The sequence below is a fragment of the Drosophila obscura genome, unplaced genomic scaffold (genome assembly GCF_018151105.1).
Source record: "Drosophila obscura isolate BZ-5 IFL unplaced genomic scaffold, ASM1815110v1 contig_30, whole genome shotgun sequence".
In the NCBI taxonomy this organism is placed as follows: domain Eukaryota; kingdom Metazoa; phylum Arthropoda; class Insecta; order Diptera; family Drosophilidae; genus Drosophila; species Drosophila obscura.
In genome coordinates, this window is record NW_024542818.1 from 1,026,895 (window position 1) to 1,047,897 (window position 21,003).

At 47.4% G+C, this 21,003-nt stretch overlaps 3 protein-coding genes across 5 annotated transcripts in view; 1 reads left to right on the plus strand and 2 right to left on the minus strand.

Moving 5' to 3' along the window:
* The window catches only part of LOC111073987, a 44,915-nt gene extending 26,397 nt beyond the window's left edge, over positions 1-18,518 (plus strand). For 2 of the 3 annotated variants that reach the window (XM_022366590.2, XM_022366588.2), the window contains 18 exons: positions 1,636-2,388; positions 6,578-6,714; positions 7,325-7,512; positions 7,625-7,728; positions 7,795-8,064; positions 8,142-8,272; positions 9,432-9,614; positions 11,178-11,207; positions 14,012-14,203; positions 14,275-14,684; positions 14,754-14,969; positions 15,044-15,377; positions 15,436-15,702; positions 15,761-15,944; positions 16,009-16,215; positions 16,292-16,493; positions 16,560-16,653; positions 18,250-18,518. In XM_022366590.2, the coding sequence (XP_022222282.2) occupies positions 1,636-2,388; positions 6,578-6,714; positions 7,325-7,512; positions 7,625-7,728; positions 7,795-8,064; positions 8,142-8,272; positions 9,432-9,614; positions 11,178-11,207; positions 14,012-14,203; positions 14,275-14,684; positions 14,754-14,969; positions 15,044-15,377; positions 15,436-15,702; positions 15,761-15,944; positions 16,009-16,215; positions 16,292-16,493; positions 16,560-16,653; positions 18,250-18,279 (3,932 nt within the window). In that variant the 3' untranslated portion in view covers positions 18,280-18,518. The remainder of the gene's footprint in view (positions 1-1,635; positions 2,389-6,577; positions 6,715-7,324; positions 7,513-7,624; positions 7,729-7,794; positions 8,065-8,141; positions 8,273-9,431; positions 9,615-11,177; positions 11,208-14,011; positions 14,204-14,274; positions 14,685-14,753; positions 14,970-15,043; positions 15,378-15,435; positions 15,703-15,760; positions 15,945-16,008; positions 16,216-16,291; positions 16,494-16,559; positions 16,654-18,249) is intronic. The other variant, XM_022366589.2, reaches the window with a different exon arrangement.
* On the minus strand, positions 3,227-4,413 carry LOC111073994 (proteasome subunit alpha type-1-like). The gene is made up of 2 exons (XM_022366600.2): positions 4,366-4,413; positions 3,227-4,304 (listed from the first exon to the last, which is right to left on the minus strand). Exon 2 carries the CDS (start codon positions 4,273-4,275, stop codon positions 3,397-3,399), a length of 879 nt encoding a protein of 292 aa, XP_022222292.2. The 5' UTR covers positions 4,276-4,304; positions 4,366-4,413; the 3' UTR covers positions 3,227-3,396.
* LOC111073989 (zinc finger protein 337) lies at positions 18,502-20,950 on the minus strand. Its single transcript, XM_022366593.2, has 4 exons — positions 20,572-20,950; positions 19,991-20,516; positions 19,550-19,930; positions 18,502-19,493 (listed from the first exon to the last, which is right to left on the minus strand). Exons 1-4 carry the CDS (start codon positions 20,856-20,858, stop codon positions 19,359-19,361), a joined length of 1,329 nt encoding a protein of 442 aa, XP_022222285.2. The 5' UTR covers positions 20,859-20,950; the 3' UTR covers positions 18,502-19,358.
* Between the last annotated feature and the right edge of the window lie 53 nt (positions 20,951-21,003).

Genomic DNA, 21,003 nt, shown 5'->3' on the forward strand with positions numbered 1-21,003 from the left:
AAAAACCGAAGAAAAAAAAAGCTGTAACCAGAAAGAAAATTGTTTACGCTGCAAGTATTTATGATTTTTCATTGGTCAAAGGTTTTCCGCGGCGGCGGATATTTATTCCCATGTTCGAGGTTGGCATTCGAGTTCTGGTTCTGGTTCTGGGTTTATGCCCACGCGATAAATATTTGCCCATAAATTTGGCGTGTAATCGTGCAACGTGGATTGGGTTGGGTTGGGCGGCGGGCGGTGCAAAGTTGCGGTGCTGCCCAGCAGCGTTTGAATATTTTAAATTATTTAACCGACAGAAACATTCATTAGCCAGAAAGCCAAATGAATTCTCGCAGTTCCAAAAAGTAATTAAATGGTGATTTTTACACTAACGCGTCAGTGGCCAGTATTTAGATTCCATTCCTGGCGTTCCGAGTGAAAGAAAATCCCTATTTTCAAGAAAAAATCGGACTACGGCACATCTCTAACGTATGACAAGTGAATATTACTTTTCGACATTTATTCGTGAGAGAAAAAATCTTGTTCTCCCTTTTTTTTTTGTCTCATTCAATTGCCTATGTAAATAGTTCGATAGTAAAAATGTCTTCGACAAAGAAATTGCAAAAAAACGCCAAGGAACAACGACACGCGGAGGTGGCGCGTCCATCCAAGAAGCAGCAGAAAAACGCTGCGGCTGATAAGTCGAAAAAGTTACTGGAGCCGCCCAAGAAACAACCTCAAAGTGACGGCGACGCCGCCAAATCCATTGGCCCTCCGTCGAAGAAGCTTGGCTTAGACCCAGAGCAAAAGCAGAAATCGCAAAAAATCCATGAGCCAACCAAGGCAGAAACTCAGGGGGAAGACGCCGCCGCCGCCGACGCCCCTGTATCCGATCTGCCCATTTGCGGCCCTGCATCAAAGAAGAAGCTGATCCCGCAGCAAAAGAGCATTGCCACTGAGATTTTGGTCAAGCCGCGCAAGAAAGAAAAGCCGAAACATTCAAGCGAATCCTACACAGTGGAGCTATTCGGTCGCACCCAGGACCTTTCCAAGTTCAATGAGTCGACGGCTCTGTACTCAATGTGCCGCGCCTGGATGTCCAATCAGCCGCGCACCATCGCCCTCTCCACTTGCAGCACGGACGGCGGCAATGTTACAGTGAAGCGCGAGGACAACGCCGAGGAAGTTCTGGCCCAACTGAAGAGCGGAAGTTTGAATACGCTGTCCCAAATTCCGAAGGCTCGCTCCACCAAACTGACTGTGGTGCCGCCGCGTATGGTGTACACCGATCAGGAGAGGATGAATGAGATGGAGCTGCAAGGGGCAAAGGGGGAGGTGCTGCTCGCGCTCAATGTGGCCCGCTGGAAGCGCATACGCCAGCACTGGCAGGAGCACACTCGCAACTACAATCACGAGCGCTACGAACTCATTGACCAGATTGTGAATGTGGCCATGAAAGGGATGAAAAATAATTGAACGCAAATTACAAAAAATAAATACAATAATTATGTCGAATAAATTCGAGTAAAATATGTGTTTCCCTTTCGTTTCAGTTTAGTTTTGCCTTTGAGTAGAGTTTAAGTCTTGGCTTTTACTAAATAGTTTACTAAATAAATTCATGTATTTTAATCTGTCTCTCTTCTTTACTCTCCTTTGCAGGCACAACAACAATAATGACGACATTGAAATGGCGGCAGAAATACAAAAGCAGAAAAAGGCCAAAGAAACTGAAACAACGAATAATTGCAACAAGCACTGCCCCAGCAACACCAACAACACATGCCACAAAAGAAACAACACGAAGAACCAGCAGACTGAGAGAGACCAGAGATCAGAGCAGGGAGAGGAGCAGGAGCAGGAGGATACTGCAGCTGCAGCTGCAGCAACATCACAGAAAATGGCTGCCAAATGAACGACACAGAAACGTCGCAAAAATGTTGCAAATGCAGCAAACTGCAACAGCAACAGCAACAACAACAACAACAGATCCCGCACAATGTCAAGCAATTAAAGCGGCAGCAAAATCCTCAACAATGGCTTCCAACGGCTGGAGCGTCAGCCATTGTCAGTCACAGCAGCAGAGACAGCAGCAGCAGCAGCAGCACCACCACCAACGGCGACATCCATTTCCGGCATCAGCACTGACGCTGCTCCTTTTCTGCCTGGGCCTATGCCTGGGAATTGCAGCTGCTGTTGGCTCTGGCTCTGGCTCTGGCGCTGGCGCTGGAGCAGGGACTAGTCCTGGCAAACCTGCCAGTTTGCAAATGGCACCGACTTCCGCCTCCAGCTCGGCTGCCGGCTGCTCCTTGGCGGAATACAGCTGCTCGAATGGACGCTGCGTGCCGCTGAGCAAGTACTGCAACAACCTCAACGACTGCGGCGATGGCAGCGATGAGCCACGCTTTTGCACACGTAAGTACTCGAACTGCTACGCTACTCGTTCGACTGAGGCCAAAGGCAATTATGTAAAGCGGGCGGCGGCATAATGAGAAACGAAGCTGCCAAATGGACTGCGAGAGGCCATTGTTTGCCCAATTGGCCAGGCGATTGATGGCAGACAAAGGGGGGTGGGGGAAGGATACGCCTCTCGCTGCCACATGGCAGGAGCTCGCACCTGGCTTCAATCAAGCTTGTCAAACCTTATAACTGTCCGGTAATCTCCGTCTCCGTCCAGTGCACCAATTCATGGCACGGCCCGACACAGCCCGGCACGGCACGATTGCCTGCTCCTGTAAACATGGCCTTCATGTGTAAATGTAATTAAGGGACTACACCCCCACACACCCAACTCCACACGCGCACAACCCATTCACAGCTCGCACACCCACACCCCACCACCCATTGGCCCTTATAATGGCGGCAAAGTGAACTTCTCACTTTTGCCAATTGGCTGCCTATAAGCCCCTCCACAATTCCCTTCCTACTCCTGCTCCTGCTGCTGCTGTTGGTGCTGCTGCCGGGCAGCTCCTGTCAAGCGTTGATGAATTTAATTAAGTATTTTTCAATGACATTCAATGAGGCAGCAGAGGCAACACAGGCAGAGGTCTGCTGTTGAATAAGGGCAGCAGCGAACACTCTTTGGATTTTTTAATTGAACAACGAGCACATCGAGTGGGCGTCCTTGTATTTGTATTTATTTGAGGGCAGTATCCGGTGCACAAATGCCAAATTCAATTCCCTAGCTTATTGAAGCTCGACTTTTTTCACAGGTTCTACACAGTATACGATGAAAAGGAATATTCCTCATACATTTACGTATCGACATAAACAACATCAAACGTCAAACCCATTTTAATGCAAGTCGAGTTAAAGGGACAAGGCACTGTCTTTTACCCAATATATGTATATATTTAAATATTGGATAATTGAGAAGCGAGATTTTTAAATTCCAACATTTTTGGATACATTTGTGAATCTTTGTTAGTGTTCCATAACGGCAACATCTGGTTGCGGGTCAGCTGCCGCTCCAGCCTCCGGCTCAATGAGTGCGACTGGTGGGCGGTCATCGCCATTATCGTCGTCGTCGTCCGGGTTAATGGGTGGCTGGGGCTGAGCAGCAGCACCCATCTCATTGGCCATGTTGGTGTACTTCTCGACTTCCTCGGCGGTGAGCATTTTGAATGGCTGATCCTTTGCGACAATGGCCACAGTGACGGTGAATGGAACCGGTGCCTTCTCCTTTCCACTCGAAGTCCCGTCTATGGGTTGGCTGTTTTTGATGGCCAGTATGCCATGGCAAATCAGCTCATCGTTGGAACAGGTCAAGAAGCCATTCAGATTGCGCTCCAAGTAGGTGCGGGCGCCCTGCGAGCGTGACCCAATGGATTGGGCCTTGCAGTTGTAGATGACGGCCGAGGGCATGACCTGATAGAGATTGGGTCCCTTCTCGTCATACCCGGCAACGAGTAGGCCCACTCCGTACGGACGGCGATCGTAGCGTTGGGTGGTGCACTGCATCTTGTTGCCCAGATTCGTCATCAATCGCTCCACTGGATGAGTGGCGTCGTATGCGTAGCGATAGCTCAGGCACGAGGAGTGCAAATAGCGGCTCAGCACACGAGCGTCGGCGGTGATGCCGGCAATGGATATGCCCAAGTGCTCATCGATGGGAATGATCTTGCGCAGGGCCACAGACAACTCCGATGACTTGCCCAGGGCCACAAGAACAACAGCATCACGACCCTTGAGACCCACGGTGGCAGTGCCCTGCTTCACGGCCTCCATTGCGTACTCAACTTGATGCAAGCGTCCCTGAGGACTCCACACGGAGACTTCGCTATCGTATTGGTTGCGGAACATGATCTATTCGCAATTTGCAAGACTTTCGACTATACTTTCGAATGAATTCAAGAATAAATCAACTTGAATTGCAGAAATCCAATTGCTAACCTCAAATTGTAATGCTGCCGATGATGACAATGAAAAAGTACAGACGGCGCAGCACAGCTGTCAATTCTACAGCAACGCTTTTTGCAGGCAATCGATAGTGGTATCGATATGTGGTTTTGCGTGCTGAAATTCAATTTCCAGGCTTTTGCAACAAGAAAATGAAACTGTCTGAATATAATCAAAATAATAATCCAATTGGTTGCTTATAATAATAACCAGAGGCACTTTCCACATTTATATTGTGTCCTTTCTTGCTTTATTGCTCTGGCAATTATAATAGCACTCACTGGTCACTCTCGCCCCTAAATAAACAGACAGACTGACAGGCAAGCGAAAGGAAAATGCGCCCGCCTACAGCTAGTTCAAACTAATACCCATAATTATCTAATTGACTATTGATGGTTGATTGAATGCAGAGAAAGCGCTGCACTAAACGCAACAGCCCCATTGCCCTCCCCTCCCTTGGAATTAGCAATCAATTCGAATTGAATCATTTTCTCTATGGACCCATAACTTCTTCTCCGTCACAGACAGGACCGCACAGCACGATTCATATGCATTTTTAATAAAACTAATTGAAATGCCCTAGGAGTCGCACCAGGACTCTTGGCCGAGATGCCAGTGGTAAATTGGCAATTTCCATGCAAAATACAATTGCTTGCACTTAACTTTTGGGACCCATGGTATCCAAGTGGGCACGGGACAACAACACACAACACCTAAAGGAAAAGGAGAAGAAGGAGCAGGAGCAGCCAGATTCCATCCAGCCAAATGCAAATCTCACAAACATAAATCATTGCAGTTTTGTGGTCAATTCAATTATGAAAAGGAATTCCAAATAGGAATACATAATCGAGTTAAATTGGGAGAGAACTATGTAAATCGATTGATTTTTTATTCACATTCTAAATGGAGATTTAATTGGAAAATTCCTAGCATAAATGATTGTTGATTCGTGTTGGTTGGAGTGAGTGGAACACTATACACCATCCTCTACCTACTCTATCCTCTGTCCCACAAGGCTAGAAAGAGCTTATTCACGTAGCAGGAATACTGCAGCTTTTGCAGTTTGATAAGCCTCTAAAATCCTTCGGAATCTGACCGGACTCGTCCCAACGCCCACGCCATCCTCAATGCATGCAAATGCATTACTCAATTGAGGAAAGAACGGCATGTCCTCTTCACTGACAGCCTCTTCACGATTGCAGCAACTAACAAAATGATAGATTTTTCTTAACAATGAGCTCAGCAGCATAAAGTATAAAGTACACTAGTTTGTACATTGTACACCTGCTGGAAAACTTCACAGCGCATTCCTTTAATGCACCGCCGAAAAAGAAAATATAAATATAGAAAATAGCATAAAAATTGGATTCATCAATCCGTCCGTTTTTATGCATGTATAATAAGATATACTTTGGCATTACCCAAAACTTAAACAGTTATTTCTCCACAAAAAGTATAAAAGATTCTCTAAAGTGTTTAATGTAAATATAATGTTGAGTATTGTGTGAACTCACCTTCAATTTGGCAGCAGATCATACTTTTTTCGCATACTGCGTATAAATGAATGTATGTAATAGGCTGTGCAGTTGGACGCGTGCACACCTCACGAAAAACACGTTTTAATTGACCGCTTTAAAAGAGGGACGGAGAAGAACTGAGAGCGCTGTGATAAGAGGGCCGGGCATGCGTAAGCAGCTCAAAGCTCTTCTTCGAGATCGGATCTGCCTTCGTTTTTGCTCGTCTTTTCTCTCCCTACTTTACTGCATGCTGAGAATGCAGCAGCGTGGGCGGCTCTCTCACTCTCGCTCTCCCAGCAAAGAACGAAAGCGAAAGTGTGTGGCCGAGCAAGAGCGTATGTACATACATACATACATACATATGTAGTTGTGTAGATCTCACTCTCGTTTTCATTCGCTGTTATCTCGCTGCTAAGTTAACATGCCTCCGGTAACTTTGCTGTTAACTCGCTGCTAGGATAACATGCCTCTGGTAACATTGTACATAGTGGCATCTTGTGTGTGCGTTCCCTGTGGATGATTTATGGCGTGTCAATTGCCAGACTATTCCACGTAGCGCCTCATCAACCTGCTAGAGGTGGGGCTGCGGTTGCCTGGCAGCACGGCGGCACGGCGGCAAACAAACTAATTGCCAAACTAACGCTAATTGCATTTAATATATTTGTGTCTCCACCACACCCCACCCACAGGCTGTAATCGCACATACTACGGAGATATTGGACAGACGTACTCCTTGGAGCTGCACCGACCCAAACAGGATCGCGTGCCCTTTGTGTGTGTGCTCACGTTCACGGCGGCAGGCGGCCAGCACGGCGATGTGGTGCAGGTGAGTCCCACAGTCCCCAGTCTCCCAGTGGCCCAGTGCCAGGCTCCATTTCAATCCCCACCCCCCAGCCCCTGGCTGATACCTTTCACATTTCATTTTGTAAACGGGATAAACTAAGCCATTAAAAGATAAGCAACAACAATGAAGAGAGAGTCGAGGCACAGGCAATATTGATTTCAAAGCCACCCACTGGAGCGTTGCAAATCCTCTTCGGACTGGCCCCAGCACAGCAGCACAACCAGGCGTGACTTCAACTGACAGGGCAGTGGCTGTGGCAGCCTCCGCCTCCTGCCGGTTGGACTGGCAGGAAGCAAGTGCCGGCGCCTGTTAGTTATTACGCCACTTCACACCTCGAAGCAGAGGCAAGAGGTGGGGCAGGAGCAGGAGCAGGAGCAGCCAGTAAGCCAAAGCCTTTGGCACGCTCGAGTGCGTCCCGAGGGCATTCATTGAGAGAGTCCTGCCCTGTTCCTGCCCTGTCCTGCCCTGTCCTGCCCTGCCCTGCACTGATATACTTGTACTCCAACCGAAACTTCATTACCTCCCTACCCCCGTACCCTACGCTCTGTAAATATTTCATTGTGCGAATCGCTGTCTCCCTTTCTTTGACCAGGTCACCCTGGACAGCTTCACCATTGGCAGGTTCACCTCGTACGTGCACGAGGGCTGCCCGGATGGATACATGCAGATAGCGGAGTCGGCCCGCACCCCCATCGGGGGCATGTGGTGCGGCAGCTCCTGGGGCCCAGTGCTCTTCTACAGCGAGACGCGTTCCCTCATCTTTACCATCAAGCTGAACAGGTATGATCCGGCCAGCACGGACATTGGCCACGAAGACCAAGTCTTCCCTTTGTGACACAGCGACAACTCCCTTTTGTGTCTGTTTTCCTTCTTTTTTTTTTATTTTGGGCAGACTGGCGAGGGATCAAAGCGGCTACAACTTCGACTTTCGCATTCGATACAAGGTGCTGTCCCGCGACAGTGCCGTCACCCGTTACGGTGGCATTAAGCTGGCAGGTGGGTGGCAGCACAGAGACAAGATTGGATTCCGTATACCTAATCCGCTTGCCACTTCCTTTGCAGAGCTCGCCCAGTGGCACAACCGCAGCAGTTTCCTCAATCAGCAGCAACAGCAGCAGCAGCTACAACAGCAACAGCAGCAGCTACAACAGCACCAACAGGATGGCGGCGCCCTGGAGGACTTTACCAACTCGAGCGGCGCACGGTCGGATCGGTATGGGCAGGACTTCAGCCTGTTCAGTGCGTATGTGAACAACAAGACGTTCATGGCCTCGCTGGAGAAGTCGCTGGCCAAGGACGAGCAGAACTACACCGAACCCAAGTACTATTTGGGTATGTTGCAAGAGAGAATAGTGACACGGATAAGCATAATCTCTCCCTCTCTCTCTCTCTCTCTCTTTGACACACAGGCGATCTCATACCGGGCACATATTGCTCGAGGATATTCAGTGACTGCGACAAGAAGACCTGTCGCCTGCAGTCGCCCAACTATCCGGGCATCTATCCCCGGAATCTCACCTGCTACTATGCCGTGCGTCAGGTATGAACAACGAAACAATTAAAAGGAAATTAAACTCCTGTCGCATTCCCTGTCCCTGTCCCTTTCGCTGGCTGCTGTCCTGCGCCTTCTGGGGTCCCGACTCCTGTTCCGCTTCTCTGGGATTCGCCCAGGAAGCAAGCGAAAGGTTAGCCTGTCAGACAATTTCCTCAGCCGCATTAAGGCGCCCGGTTTTATCCTTCGTTCGTCCTGTGCCCATAAAAATACCACAATATCGTTTACGTTCTGCCATCACTTGCTCTTGCTCTCCCTCTCCCTCTCGCTCTGCCTTATTTTTATTCATGCCACAACAAAGTTCAAATATCAAGAGAGCAAAAAATTAAATAGCAATTTACATTCCAAAATAGAATGAGCTTTTATTATAATTAACTGAGGGAGCGGCAGCACCCCACTGCCCCACCACTCTCCCACTCCGTTCTGCTTGGCATTTTTTTTAATATCTCTCCGGCCCAAAGCCGGGCTGACTGCACAGGACTCCTTGCCATTGGCATTGTGACGGATTTCCTCTCTAGACAATTTACAACATTTTTTTTATTAGCTGTTGAACTTTTATGGAACATTTTTTTGGGTCTATCTGCGCCCTCTCGCAGCCTGCACATATTTTTAGCAAATTTAGAAATGATTACAAAAAATAAATACGCATACTTGAATATTAGTAGGTGCCACAGCACAAGAAAAAAACAAAGTCGGGCTTACAATAAGTTAAAAGTTTGCCCCTTGATAAAGTTTTTGTAGTGTTCGAAGTTTGAAGAGGGCAGAAATAAATGTTAGACTCTCGAGTAGAGATTTTTATATATGTATAAGTATCGAACAGGCAAGGAAACATGTTGCCAGGGGTACAGCACATCACTTTGGATAAGTTTTCAGTGCTTAAATAATATACAGAGCAATCAACAAAATAGAATACAGGCCCACTGAATATTTTAGCTACATTTTAATTAAAATCCCTCCATTGAGTCACCGAACAAAATCAGCTCTTAAGCTTCGAAAATCCCATATATAGGTAGCTGCCATTTGAATGTTTGCAATTAATCCTACTGTTTTTAGCTCTGGGCATCTGGGCGTGCAAAACGTACAAAAAATATTGGCCGTGCTCAGTTCGTGGCTCATTAATTTGCATTTAATTCTACTGTCCACACAGCACGACGTGCCCCATGGCAAACACGCTCTGATTCTAGTCAAACAGACGAAGGGCAATCTGGTTTGGATCTCTACACAGGAAACGGCGGCGGCCAACAAAATGGCGCCACCGCCCAGCGTCAGTGACAAGGACAAGAAGTTTGAGCCGAGGCTGAAAACATGGAACGACTGCGATTACATTCAGGTAATTAAATCTGCCTTTAAATGTTCACTCTCTCTCTCTCTCTCTCTGTCTGTCTCTGTCCCTCTGTTTTTTCTCTATCTCTCTCTGTATCTGTATCTGTGACTGTGTGCCTGGTTCTTGCTGCTGCTGCTGCTGCTGCTGCTGCTGCTGCTGCTGCTGCTGCTGCTGCTGCTGCTGCTGCTGCTGCTGCTGCTGCTGCTGCTGCTGCTCCTGCTCCCTGCCCAATGAGCTTCTCTGTGTTTGCATTTGCCAACTTTAACAAGAGAGAGAGAGAGAGAGGGAGGGATCCAGCATAAAAATTACTTCCTCTGTTGGCCAGTGGCCGACAAACAGAGCCAACTGGACAAACGGCATCAACTGAACCGAACCCATTGGCCAGCGGAGCAGCAGGCAGCGGGAAGCGGGACAAGGGACTGCGCAAAAAACGACAAATTGAAAAAGAAATGAGCAAAAATCTGAAATCAGTTGTTTGCACGGTACTTCGCCCTCCCTCTTACCTCTTACCTCTTACCCCCTATCTGTAGCTCCATCTTTTCCCGCTGCCATTGTGTGTGGCAGCGTCCTTGTCCATGTCCGAGTCCGAGTCCGAGTACAGTCCGTCGCTCCATTCCACAGTGCCTTGAGCATTCGATAGGCATCTCCCTGCAAGTCGCGGGAAGTGTTAATTTCGTAGGCTCTTTTTTGTTTGTCAGCGGGGAAAGATGGAGATCCACACAGCTGCAAGGGCCAACTTTTGGATGAGCTCTTAATGAGCGCTGTGTATGCAAAATGTGGGATAAGCCTGGGGATGACAGCAGAGAAAAATGCACCGAGCAGGGATGTGCTTGCCAGGAAGAGGAAGTGTTTCCTGGAGCGGCTCCAAGGAAGCGTGATTTAATGATAATACTCAAATGATGTTAAAAATTAAGCCAGCAACTGAAAGGAGCTGTTGAAATGGGCCAAGAAATGCAGGCAAAAGGGCTGCAGATCTCCAAGAGAAGAGAAAGCCTATGGGAACCAGTGGAAATTCATAATTTAGGCCCACGAATATGTACTCGAATTTCCACGCTGCCATTTAGGGCTATTTAGAGTGTAAATGCAATGCGGGAAAATCTTTTAAAAAAAGGGGAGACTGGAAGAAAGAAAGTGGAAAATATATCAAAATTCAGATTACGCTTTGGAATGCCTTCAAGCTTCTATGCTCCCCTTTGAATGTATATTGAAAGGGGGAAACAAATTTAAAACTATAAAAAAGCACCAAAGAACCCTTCTACCCTAGGCTGCAGTTCCGAATTTTCCGCGTTATATTTTTGCTCTAAAAGGGGGGGGGGGGGGCAACAAACTGTTGAAATTTTGTAAAATGCAACCTGCTGTATGCCTGCATTATACGCTGCCCTCAAGTCGCCTCAGAACTTTGAACTCTGCCGTAAAATTTAAATCTTCCCTATTAAACCACACAACACATTTCGTCCAAAAATGCACCACAATTAGTATGAGATCTATATGTATATATGATAGTATGTATGTATATGTATTGTATGCTCAAAGTACCTATAAATGTGTATGTATATTTTCTCCAAATAGGAAAGTGTTAAACCCAGATGGAAATCGACGGTAAATGCCAAATCCTCCTGCTGCTCGCTCGCTCGCTCGCTCGCTCCTCCAGTCAAAATCAATCTAACTCTCATGTTGCCACAAACCAAACCACGAATAGCCCCCAAAGCAATTTCATAGTTGTAGTTTTTTTTAGAAGATAGACAGCACTTGACACCCTCCCCGCCCCGTACACATTGCTCTTTCAATCTATACCCCACTCTCTCTGTGTCCCCCACCCTTCTATTAGCAACAATTATTTGTCATCTTTGGCTATTTGAAGCAATTAATCAACCCCAAATGTATGCACACCCCCACCCCAAATAGAAGCAAAACAGAAAGGAACAGGCAAAACGGTTCAGACAACAAATCAAAAATGATCTGGGTAAATCGAAATCTATGGTTTATCTATGGACTGGATAATATATTCATTAGCACACAGCACACAAACACAGCACACAAACACAGCACACACACACACACACACACACACAAAGACAGCAGCTAGTGGTCGGTGGTGGGGAGGGTACAAATCTGTCATTGGATTTATATTAATGAACACTTGGCACGCACATCATAAATCGCACACAAAAGAGACGGCAGTTGGTTTGGGGAATTGGGGGAGGCTTGGCCCCTCATCAAGGACATTAGGAAAGTGGACGAACGTGCTTGGGTCTCATGTAAATAATTGCCCCGGGGCATTCATCATACAAAGCCAGGGAACAGACTGCGCTGAATGGCCATGCGCTGTCTGATGGATTTGCCGCCCACTTCCGGGGGCTGGGCATTCAAACTTCTTCTTTAAGCTGATCCTCCATGCAGCCTCAGCCTCAGCTCCCAGCTCCAGCTCCAGCTGCTGCTGCTGCTGCTTTCGGTGTGTGTCTGTCTGTCTGTCTGCTTTTAGTTTAAGTCCATTTAGTCATCGGGCAACTATTCAATTTCGCTTTGCAACAAAAATCCTCAAGGATTCAAGGGATGCTGCCCCCTGAAATGGGACACTAATTCCTCTCCCTTTAGCACTTGCCATTAAATGCTCGTTGTGGCAGAGGCAAGGCGCGTGCAAATCCTTGTGGCCAGGCCACATGGATCTGTGCCCGGCTAACCCCTTTACTTTTTGCTTATTCAGTCGGAAAGCAAACCGCTCGAAACGTTTGGCGCCATTTGCAGGGATTGCACGGTCCTTCTGTCCCTGAGCCTGCATTTTTGCCCACAAATTGTCCTGCGCTTCCTCTTCCTCCCATTTACCAACCGTTTTCTTTTTTTTTTTTTTTGGTTCCTCTTTTTTGTCCGCGCGCTCTTAAGCCAAAATGTCCGAAAGTGCTGGCCATTTTGGTGCGGCATGTGTGAATAATCGCTGGCTGGTAGGACCAGGTCTAGGACCTCCCTGGGCATGAAAAGGACTAGTGGGGGGGGGGCAGTCATAAACTTCTCTGATATATGTAATCGGTGGCACGGAGACTCTTTCCTCCCGTGCAGCTGTGTCTCCACTAATTTGTACAAATGCCGCGATTTCAATAAATTTCGTGGTCACAAATTACCTGAGCCACCACCCACAACCGCCCACAGCTGCCTGGGGCACTAGCTACCGTTCCGAATCTGAATTCTGGTCTGTGTGGGCTGTGTGGGCTGTGGTCTGGGAGCCATAGTTAAATTTGCGGCCAGCTGCACAAACAAACGCCGCGACCAGCAAACAGAAACCTCAGATAAATTAATGCAGAAAGTCGCTGGCCACAAAACTAATTTGTCATGCATTAGGACATGCCCATGGCCATGGGGCACACAACACACCCCAATCCCATTACCTTTTGGATACCTACATACGTATCCCATGGCCTGTGGCAAGGCCAACTCAATTAAAATGCGCACAATTATGCGCAAAATGCCACAGCCAGATGTAACCGCCGCACATAAATACGCGCGAGTTTATGCCAGCCACAAATTCATGTATTTATGCCCAGGATTGATTGGCATAGTGTGCGAGACCAGCCGCCCCAGCTGCTTCCACATTAATGAGCAACTGAAAAACTGAAACTATTTTCAGCCATCTACAAAAAAGGAAAACATCTTTTAGGGAATTTCCGCAGCAGTAATAATTATTTGGCTAACAGAAAGAAGCATTAATCAGCATCGGGAAACCACATTACATATCAAAAAAGGGTTCTTAAAGCTTCTGACAAGCGTAAGCCTTTTAATAGCCAACACTTAGGAGGGCTAAGGCACATACATATAAACACGTGAACACCACCGCATAAACACATTTGCTTAAATGCTTCAAAAACAAACTTTAAATGAGCCCAAAATGTTTAACATTTTAGTGGACGACATCAAGTGGCGGGACACATCAAAGCCATTGTGCTCAACTACTTAGAGGCACTCCGCCACACATCCCCCCAACCCCTCCCTTATGGCTATGGCCAAGAGGAATGTTACCAAAAATCACGTATACGTCCAGTGGCCATTAAGTAATACGAGAGAGCTCAGTGTTGCCAGCTGCACTTAGGTCCCCACTTCTTTACAGCAATTACCGTTCTCTTTCGCACTCTCTGCCCCCTCCCACAGATCACCCTCTGCCCACCCTCCCTCGTATTTTTTTTTTCGGCTCTGCACGGCCTTCGGCATCAGTTACTATTTAGTGCCCCTGCCCCCCACCCACTCTTCCACATGGGGGGGCACAAGGCACAGTGCACCCAGCAAAAAAAAAAAAAAAACACCCACATTTGTCGCTCGTCTAATTCATTTCGTTCTCTCCTCATCCACTCTGCTCTCTTTCTCTCTCTCTCTTTCTGTCTCTGGCTCTTTGTTTCCTGGTCTGTTGCTACCCGCAGGACTACGTGACCGTCTACGATGGCTACACCACACGTGACCCCATCATATTGAAGTTCTGCGGCGGTGGTCAGGCAGTGCCAGCGGCCGTTTCCAGCGGCCCGGAATTGTTGGTCGAGTTCAGCACGTCCCCGTTTGGCACCTTTACGGGCACCTCATCGCAGGTGCTGCCACTCTACGGATTCCAGCTGGAGGTGAGAATCCCCCCCGTGCACCCCCCCGCCCAGCGACGTGTTAATCACACTTCTCTCTTGGCGTCACACAGGTCGAAGTTCAGTTCGTGGACATACAGAGCCCAACGTACTCGAAGAACAAGAAACCCTGCGAGTTCTGGATACGCGGTGCTGGTCGCGGCATCCTCGAGAATCCCAAGCACTCGCTGGCCCCCAATTCCACGTGTCTGTACCACCTGCAGGGCATGGGCGTCTTCAAGACCTTCGACCATCTGAGTCTGTCGCGTCGCATCAACAGTCAGTCGGGCATGCACCAGCCGCTGTCACGCTTCAAGGTCTGGATATCTGTGCTGAAGTTCAATCTGGATCCGGAGTTTGGACAGATGGATGAGACATCTGTGGGTGCCATTGGCGTGCTGCAGACCCAAGAGGACTGCAGCGGCATGCTGCGCATCTGGGATGGGACACTCAGGGATCCGCCTGTGTGCAAGGATCTCAACTGGTGAGTGTGACTGGGAGCGTGGCAGCTGACCTTCGGGCTACAAGCTAACTGGGTTTCCCTTCCTTTCAGCGTTACGGAGAGCAACGGCTACAATACCGTCGGCCACTATGCCCATAATTCCACCAATGTGATTGCTCGTTTCTGCCGCGGCACAATTCCGCGCACCTGCGATCGCTCCAACATCAATGAGACCTATGCCAGGCCCTGCACCATCTCCGAGAGCTACGTGTCCAGCAACGATGCCATCACACTGGAGCTGCGCAACACCGAATCCACAGTGCTGAGGTAAGTGAAGGGGACTGACTACCTCCTCTATCCTGGCACTGGTACCTTGATCTGTCTCTTGTTTCGCCTCATAGACCGCTCGACTTTAAGCTAAAGTACGAGTTCATTGACCTGCATCAGGATGGCCTACCGTGGGGCGGTGGCGAGCACGACTGCAACCGAAAGTTTCTCAGCAGCATGATGGATCGCAAGGATCCGGCCATCTTCCGCAGCGTACGCAACATCTTTCTGTTCGGCAGGGGCGGCACTCGCCACCTGAAGTGCATCTACAAGTTTGAGGCGCAGCGGGGCGAGCGGGTGCGCATTAAGCTGCGCAAGGTGACGACCACCAATCGGAATTGCTACTCGCGGCTGGACGAGGACATCAATCGATCCTTTTGCTACGGGGACACCAATGTTCGGATTGAGGTACAGGCCATAAAACTCTTCAAGCCGATCTCTCTGTTCTAAGAGCCTTCGTTTGCAGATCTTTGAGCGGCCCTATCACGATTCGATTCTGCTGCATCGTGGCTGTGTGTGCAACTCCTCGAACCAGTCCCATCTGCCCGTGGAATACACGTCGACTGGTCGCGATGTGGAGGTGCATTTCGTTGCCCAGAACATGACCACACTGGACGATCCGGACACGGTGAACTTTGAGGGAATGTTTGAGTTTGTCAAGGCGCCCACAAGCTGCAAGGATGGACGTCGCAAATTCGGACCCAGTGGCACCATCGACATGACCTTTGGCGATGTGAGTGCAGCTGAACAGCCGCCCAAATTCCAGGCTTATTCGCGTGTTCTACTTGCAGGTGGAATGCCGCTCCAGACCCTGGCTGATTGAGCCCTCGAATGGCAATAAATTCCTGTATGTGCGCCTCAAGGCCATCTTCCTCAGCAAGTACAATCCCACAAAGACCCTGAACTCGACCTACCTGCAGACGGACACCTGGCGCTGTGAGACCAAGTCGAGGGCCGTGCTAACTACTTCAGAAGGTGGGGGGTCCAAGCCACAAAACTCTCGCAACAAACCTCCAATGTGTCTATCTCTCTTTGCCAGGTCTGACCATTGTGGCCTGTCCGCTGAGCCCCGACTCGAATGGCTATGAGTTTGTGGAGATCTTCAGCTCTGGCTGGAACGAGCGACCCAATTTTGCACTCATCAACCGGTCCAGGGCCATCAGCGTGGAGTTTCTGCGGCCCGGCAATGGCGAGTATACCTTCAACTGGATGGAGCTGGTGCCCAGGCCCACGCTCAGCATGGCGGGTATGACATAGCAGTTTGATTCTTCCATTGAATGTTAAGCTTAATTTCGCTTGCTTAATCCTGTTTAAACCCACAGAGGACTGCCAGTTCAAGTGCCCGGAGCTGGGGGCCTGCGTGAATGCCAGCGTTTGGTGTGATGGCGTCATCCATTGTCCCTCTGGCGATGATGAGGCCTTCCTGCAGTGCTCGGCGCTGATGAAGCTACCAGTTGAAATTCTGGCCACGCTCTGTCTGATCTTTGTGCTCTCGTGTTGTGCATTTGCTGCTTTTGCATACAAGTGAGTCGAACATTGATCGACCATGTTGATAAAATGATCTAACATTGAGAGGCCTTTCGCTTGTAGGAAAATCAAACGTAAATTTCGCGGCGCATCGGTGCTACAGACGCGCCTCAAGTCGCTCAGCTCGATGGATACGGCTGTGCTGGATGAAAAGGAGGTGATTTGCTGACAAAACGACAATTCTGTGCGTTATGTTGAGATCGATCGTGTGACCACGGTCTGAGTGCTCGACGGCCCCACTAACGTGCAGAATTGTGCCCCGGAACTGAAACACACACACACAAAACTGAAAGCAAATGCGAAACGCAACAATGAAATGATCAAAAACAAAAAACAAAAAACAAAAAACCTAAACAAAACTCGTATCTTGAAATCAAAAACAAAAATCAATACCAGAATCAAAATCAGACTCGTTCATCTGTTTTTTAAAGAAATGCATTTATAAGAAAGTGAAACAAAAGAACCCGCGCAGATATCGCAAGAGATGGCCACAGTTTTCGTTGGTTCTATTTGTATTTAATCTCTGCATTTTATACCCACTTATAGAAAGATCGCGAGACTCCGCATCGTGACTGGATCGTTGGTGTTTTTTTTTTTTGTTGTTTTGTTTTGTTTTTGTATTGTCGCGCAATTTTATAAGCAATTTTTCTAGGCCTAGGATTTTTTCGTATGTATTTTCGATATGATTTCCAAACCTAACCTGAGCTGATCGTATCTGATCCTCTGTGACACAGACTGTACATAAATACGATGGCGGAACAGACAGGACAGAACGGAACGAAACGGAACGGAGAATGGACAGTGGACAGTGGACTCTGATCAGTTAAAACTTCCACTAGGTTTTGGGTGTCTTTGGTTTTAATGGCAGATTACTCATAGACCTATGTAGATACAACTGTTTCCTAATAGCCTTTAAGTGTCTCTCGTACTATGCTAATCAAAAACTGACTAATCGGAAGGTAGAGAATGAGAGGATCGAATGGGATCGTTGGGAGAAGCGTAGTTTATTTTGGGGAATGTTTCAGAAACTCCCACAGCATTTATTATGCGGCGCACAAGTAAGAAACCAAAAAAGTAAATATAATTATAATATATACCAAAAAAAAAAAAGAAACAAAGCAAGCAAATGGGGGAATAGGAGGTTTAATCGACAACTCCAAGTAGATTGTAAGTGGCAAGTAAAAGTGAATATTTTACATTTTAAGATTGATGGATGGATGGACGATGGGATGCATCGTAGTCGCCAGTTATGTGGATCAGGTGGATCAGCGGAGTAGAGGAAGTGTGAGCTCGGGTGTAGGCGAATATGTCAATATACATATATATATATATAGAAGCTAGATGAATTCGTTAGTTGTTTAATAGACGTTGTAGTGATCATGGATAATATCAGCATAATCAAAGCTAAATCAAAGCCAAGAACTTAGAGTTAGTGCGTACGTCGTAATCGGAGTTGTAGCCAAGGCGAAGATGAAAGTCAAAGTGAAAGTCATACTCAATATCACGCCCATTTTGTTGTCTTCAATAGTGTGCACTGTTCGCTCTCATAGACATAGACCACATCCATCTAGCGCCTGCTCCCTCACACCAAAAAAAATAACAAAAAAAAAAAAAACCAAAATCTTTTGCATGGTTAATCCTCGTCTCGTTCTTGTTGGCCCGTGGCTCAATGGCAGCTTACTTAATCGAATACTTTTTTCTATTTTGTATTCTTTCTTTGAATATTCTTGTTGTTGTTTTTTTGTGTCACAAGAAAAAGGCCAGCGTTGAGACCAAGATCTAAAGGCACAAGGGAAGAGCGAGCAAGGGAGGCAATGCCAATATATGCCCGGCCGGGGCCAGAAGGAGAGGGAGCAGGGATCAGGGACTGGGACTCCAAAGAGGCAAGCAAGCACACAGAGAGTATGCAGAATCTCTGCAGTTGATTGAAAAATGCATTTTTGTTGAAACTCGTTTTGTTTTTTCCTTTGTGAAGAACTGTAAATAAAATCGAATAGAAGCTGTATGATATTAACAATTTTACATTGAGCGTTTTATTTCCATTACAAAAATCATTCTTCCACAAAAAAAAATAAAACTCCATGAATATTGTGAACATCTTTTGATATTCGAATCAAACTCAGACAATAAACGTTCAAAGTCCCTTTCTTTGTGGCTCAGAGGAACCTTCTTTTGTTCTCCCTGCCCCCGCCCTTACTTATAGCGAGAACAGCAGATAAATAATTTTAGAATATATTATCAGATCTCTGGATGATGATCCTAAATAAATAATATAACATTAATTAAAACCAAACCTAAAGCTCAACTACTAAACGAATTAACTAAAGATTAAAAGATTAACCAAGATCTACCAACTGATTATTAGCAAGACAAACAAACAAACAAAAACAAACTGCCCGAATTGAAACAATTTTTGTCGTAAACTTAGACTTAGCAAAACGAAAGCGATCTTGAATCCGGATTGGATTGAATGGGATTGGGATGCGTATGAGTATTAGAATTTTAAATTTTAAATTAGTTTAAATCGAAATCTAAAACGTAACGTAACGGTGGATAAACACGGAACACGATAAACCCAAAAAAGCATTGACTTAAATTCAAAATGTTGCAAAAAAAAAAAACAAGAAATCATATCAGATTCTAAAATGATATTAAAATTAAATCAAAACAAAAAACTGAACAACTTAATAAACAAGCATTTAAATCCCCCAGAAAAAAAACTGAACGAGAACATTATTTCACACCACCCCCCCCTACGTCACAACCCCGCTAACCAAACAACTCTTTGCAGCGAATTGGAATTACAAAACACACTTAAAACATGGATATATGCATGCACAGGCATCATCGAGAAAGATGCATTTAATCCTTCAAGTAAGTGGGAAACTGTGTGTCGTCTGAGGTGGGCGCTGGTATGGTTACACCGCCCGTGTCCACGGCTGGCTCATGTGGCAGCGAATCAACGCTCTCCAGCGGCATAAAGCAATCGGCGGATATCTATTCATACACATTAAAATGAACCTTAAATGGACGATAAACCTTGGCCCACGTACCTCGTTGTTCTTGTCGCTCAGCTTGCGCGGATACTTGAAGCCGACTGCCCGTGCCGCATCCATGGAGTCTTCACAGTTGGTAATCAGACCCTGGCGATGATCCTGCTTGTGTGCCTGCAGTCGCTCGGCATTGATCGAGGTGTAGCTGCACAGATCGCAGCACAGATCGCGATACGCATCGGCATGGTTCAGTCTCATGTGACGCTTCAAGGCATTGGCCTGTATGCAGCCGTAGTCACAGTGGCCGCACTTCAGGGTGCGCTGCTTGGACGCACTGCCATGGCGTTGTCGATGCTTGTGCAGGACACTGGGATCTCGCGTTGAGAACTTGCACTGTTCACACTGCAGCGGCTTCTCGCCGGTGTGCTGGCGCATGTGGATCTAATGGATGGTTGGAAATATAATGATAATCCAATGGATAGCCATGGGGCACACACTCACTATCAGGCTAGCCTTGCGCGCCGTCTTTTTGCCACAAACATTGCATATAAACGGCTTGATCTTGTTGTGCACCGTCTTCACATGCTTGGAGAGCGTTTTGCCATTGACAAATCTACGATTGCAAATCTCGCATGTTTTCTCTGCATAGTATTTGTTCTTCTTGGGCGTTGCAGGTGGTGCCGCTGGCTGAGACGCCGGCTCCCCGGACTGCTCCTTTAGTTTCCGCCTTCGCTGGACAGCTGCAAGAGAGCGGAGAACCCTCGGGCGCCACTTTTTGTGCACTCGCATATGCCGCCAGACGAGCGCCGACACGGGTGCATTGTAGTTGCACTCCAGAGCGGGACAGCGCAGCAAGTCCACATCGATTTGATGGACCTTCCACAGGTGGGCAGAGCAACGCCTCCAGTTTGACAGTTCCAGGGCGCATTCACAGCAGGAAAAACTGCCGCCCTTGTGGCATCTGCGATGCACTTCCATTTTTCTGGCATCCTCAAACTTGAACAGACACTCCTTGCTCGCAGAACACCTTAAAAGGAATACCATTCGATTAGAGTTTGTGGGAGGACACTTTGGACACTTACGGCTCTCGCATATTGGCGCGCAGTACGAGTCGAAAGTCCTTAAATGGCATTGGCTGCAGATCTGTCGGTGGCGGGGCTGCAATCTCCGCCTGACTGTCAATAGTTTGCTGCTCCAGGGTGCTCCTGGCGGCATTCGATTGTGTTTTTGTTGGTGTCTTTGCTGCTTTGTGGCCAGCAACTGGCTGACAGCCGTGGTAGAAGACCATGTGACCACGCAGGTCCTCCATTAGATCGTACTGTCGAAGGCACAAGCTGCACACATACACGATGCGAGGTTGGGCCTCCATGTTTTACTTAATTTGAGATATAATTGCGAATTTTTTTGTTTACATTTACTTTACGCCGGCATCAGCGTGACAGCACCGATAACGATAAAAAATACCATTCGGGAAAAAAAATAAATACCATTACCATTAAATACCATTTTCCCAA

What these genes read in the sequence shown, in the direction of transcription:
- LOC111073994 (XM_022366600.2), bottom strand. Translation starts at nt 4,275, where the DNA reads ATGTTCCGCAACCAATACGATAGCGAAGTCTCCGTGTGGAGTCCTCAG.
- LOC111073989 (XM_022366593.2), bottom strand. Translation starts at nt 20,858, where the DNA reads ATGGAGGCCCAACCTCGCATCGTGTATGTGTGCAGCTTGTGCCTTCGA. An exon ending in CGCGCCAATATGCGAGAGCC is followed by an intron (nt 20,517 to 20,571) that starts GTAAGTGTCCAA and finishes ATTCCTTTTAAG; the next exon opens with GTGTTCTGCGAGCAAGGAGT. An exon ending in TGAGCGACAAGAACAACGAG is followed by an intron (nt 19,494 to 19,549) that starts GTACGTGGGCCA and finishes GTGTATGAATAG; the next exon opens with ATATCCGCCGATTGCTTTAT.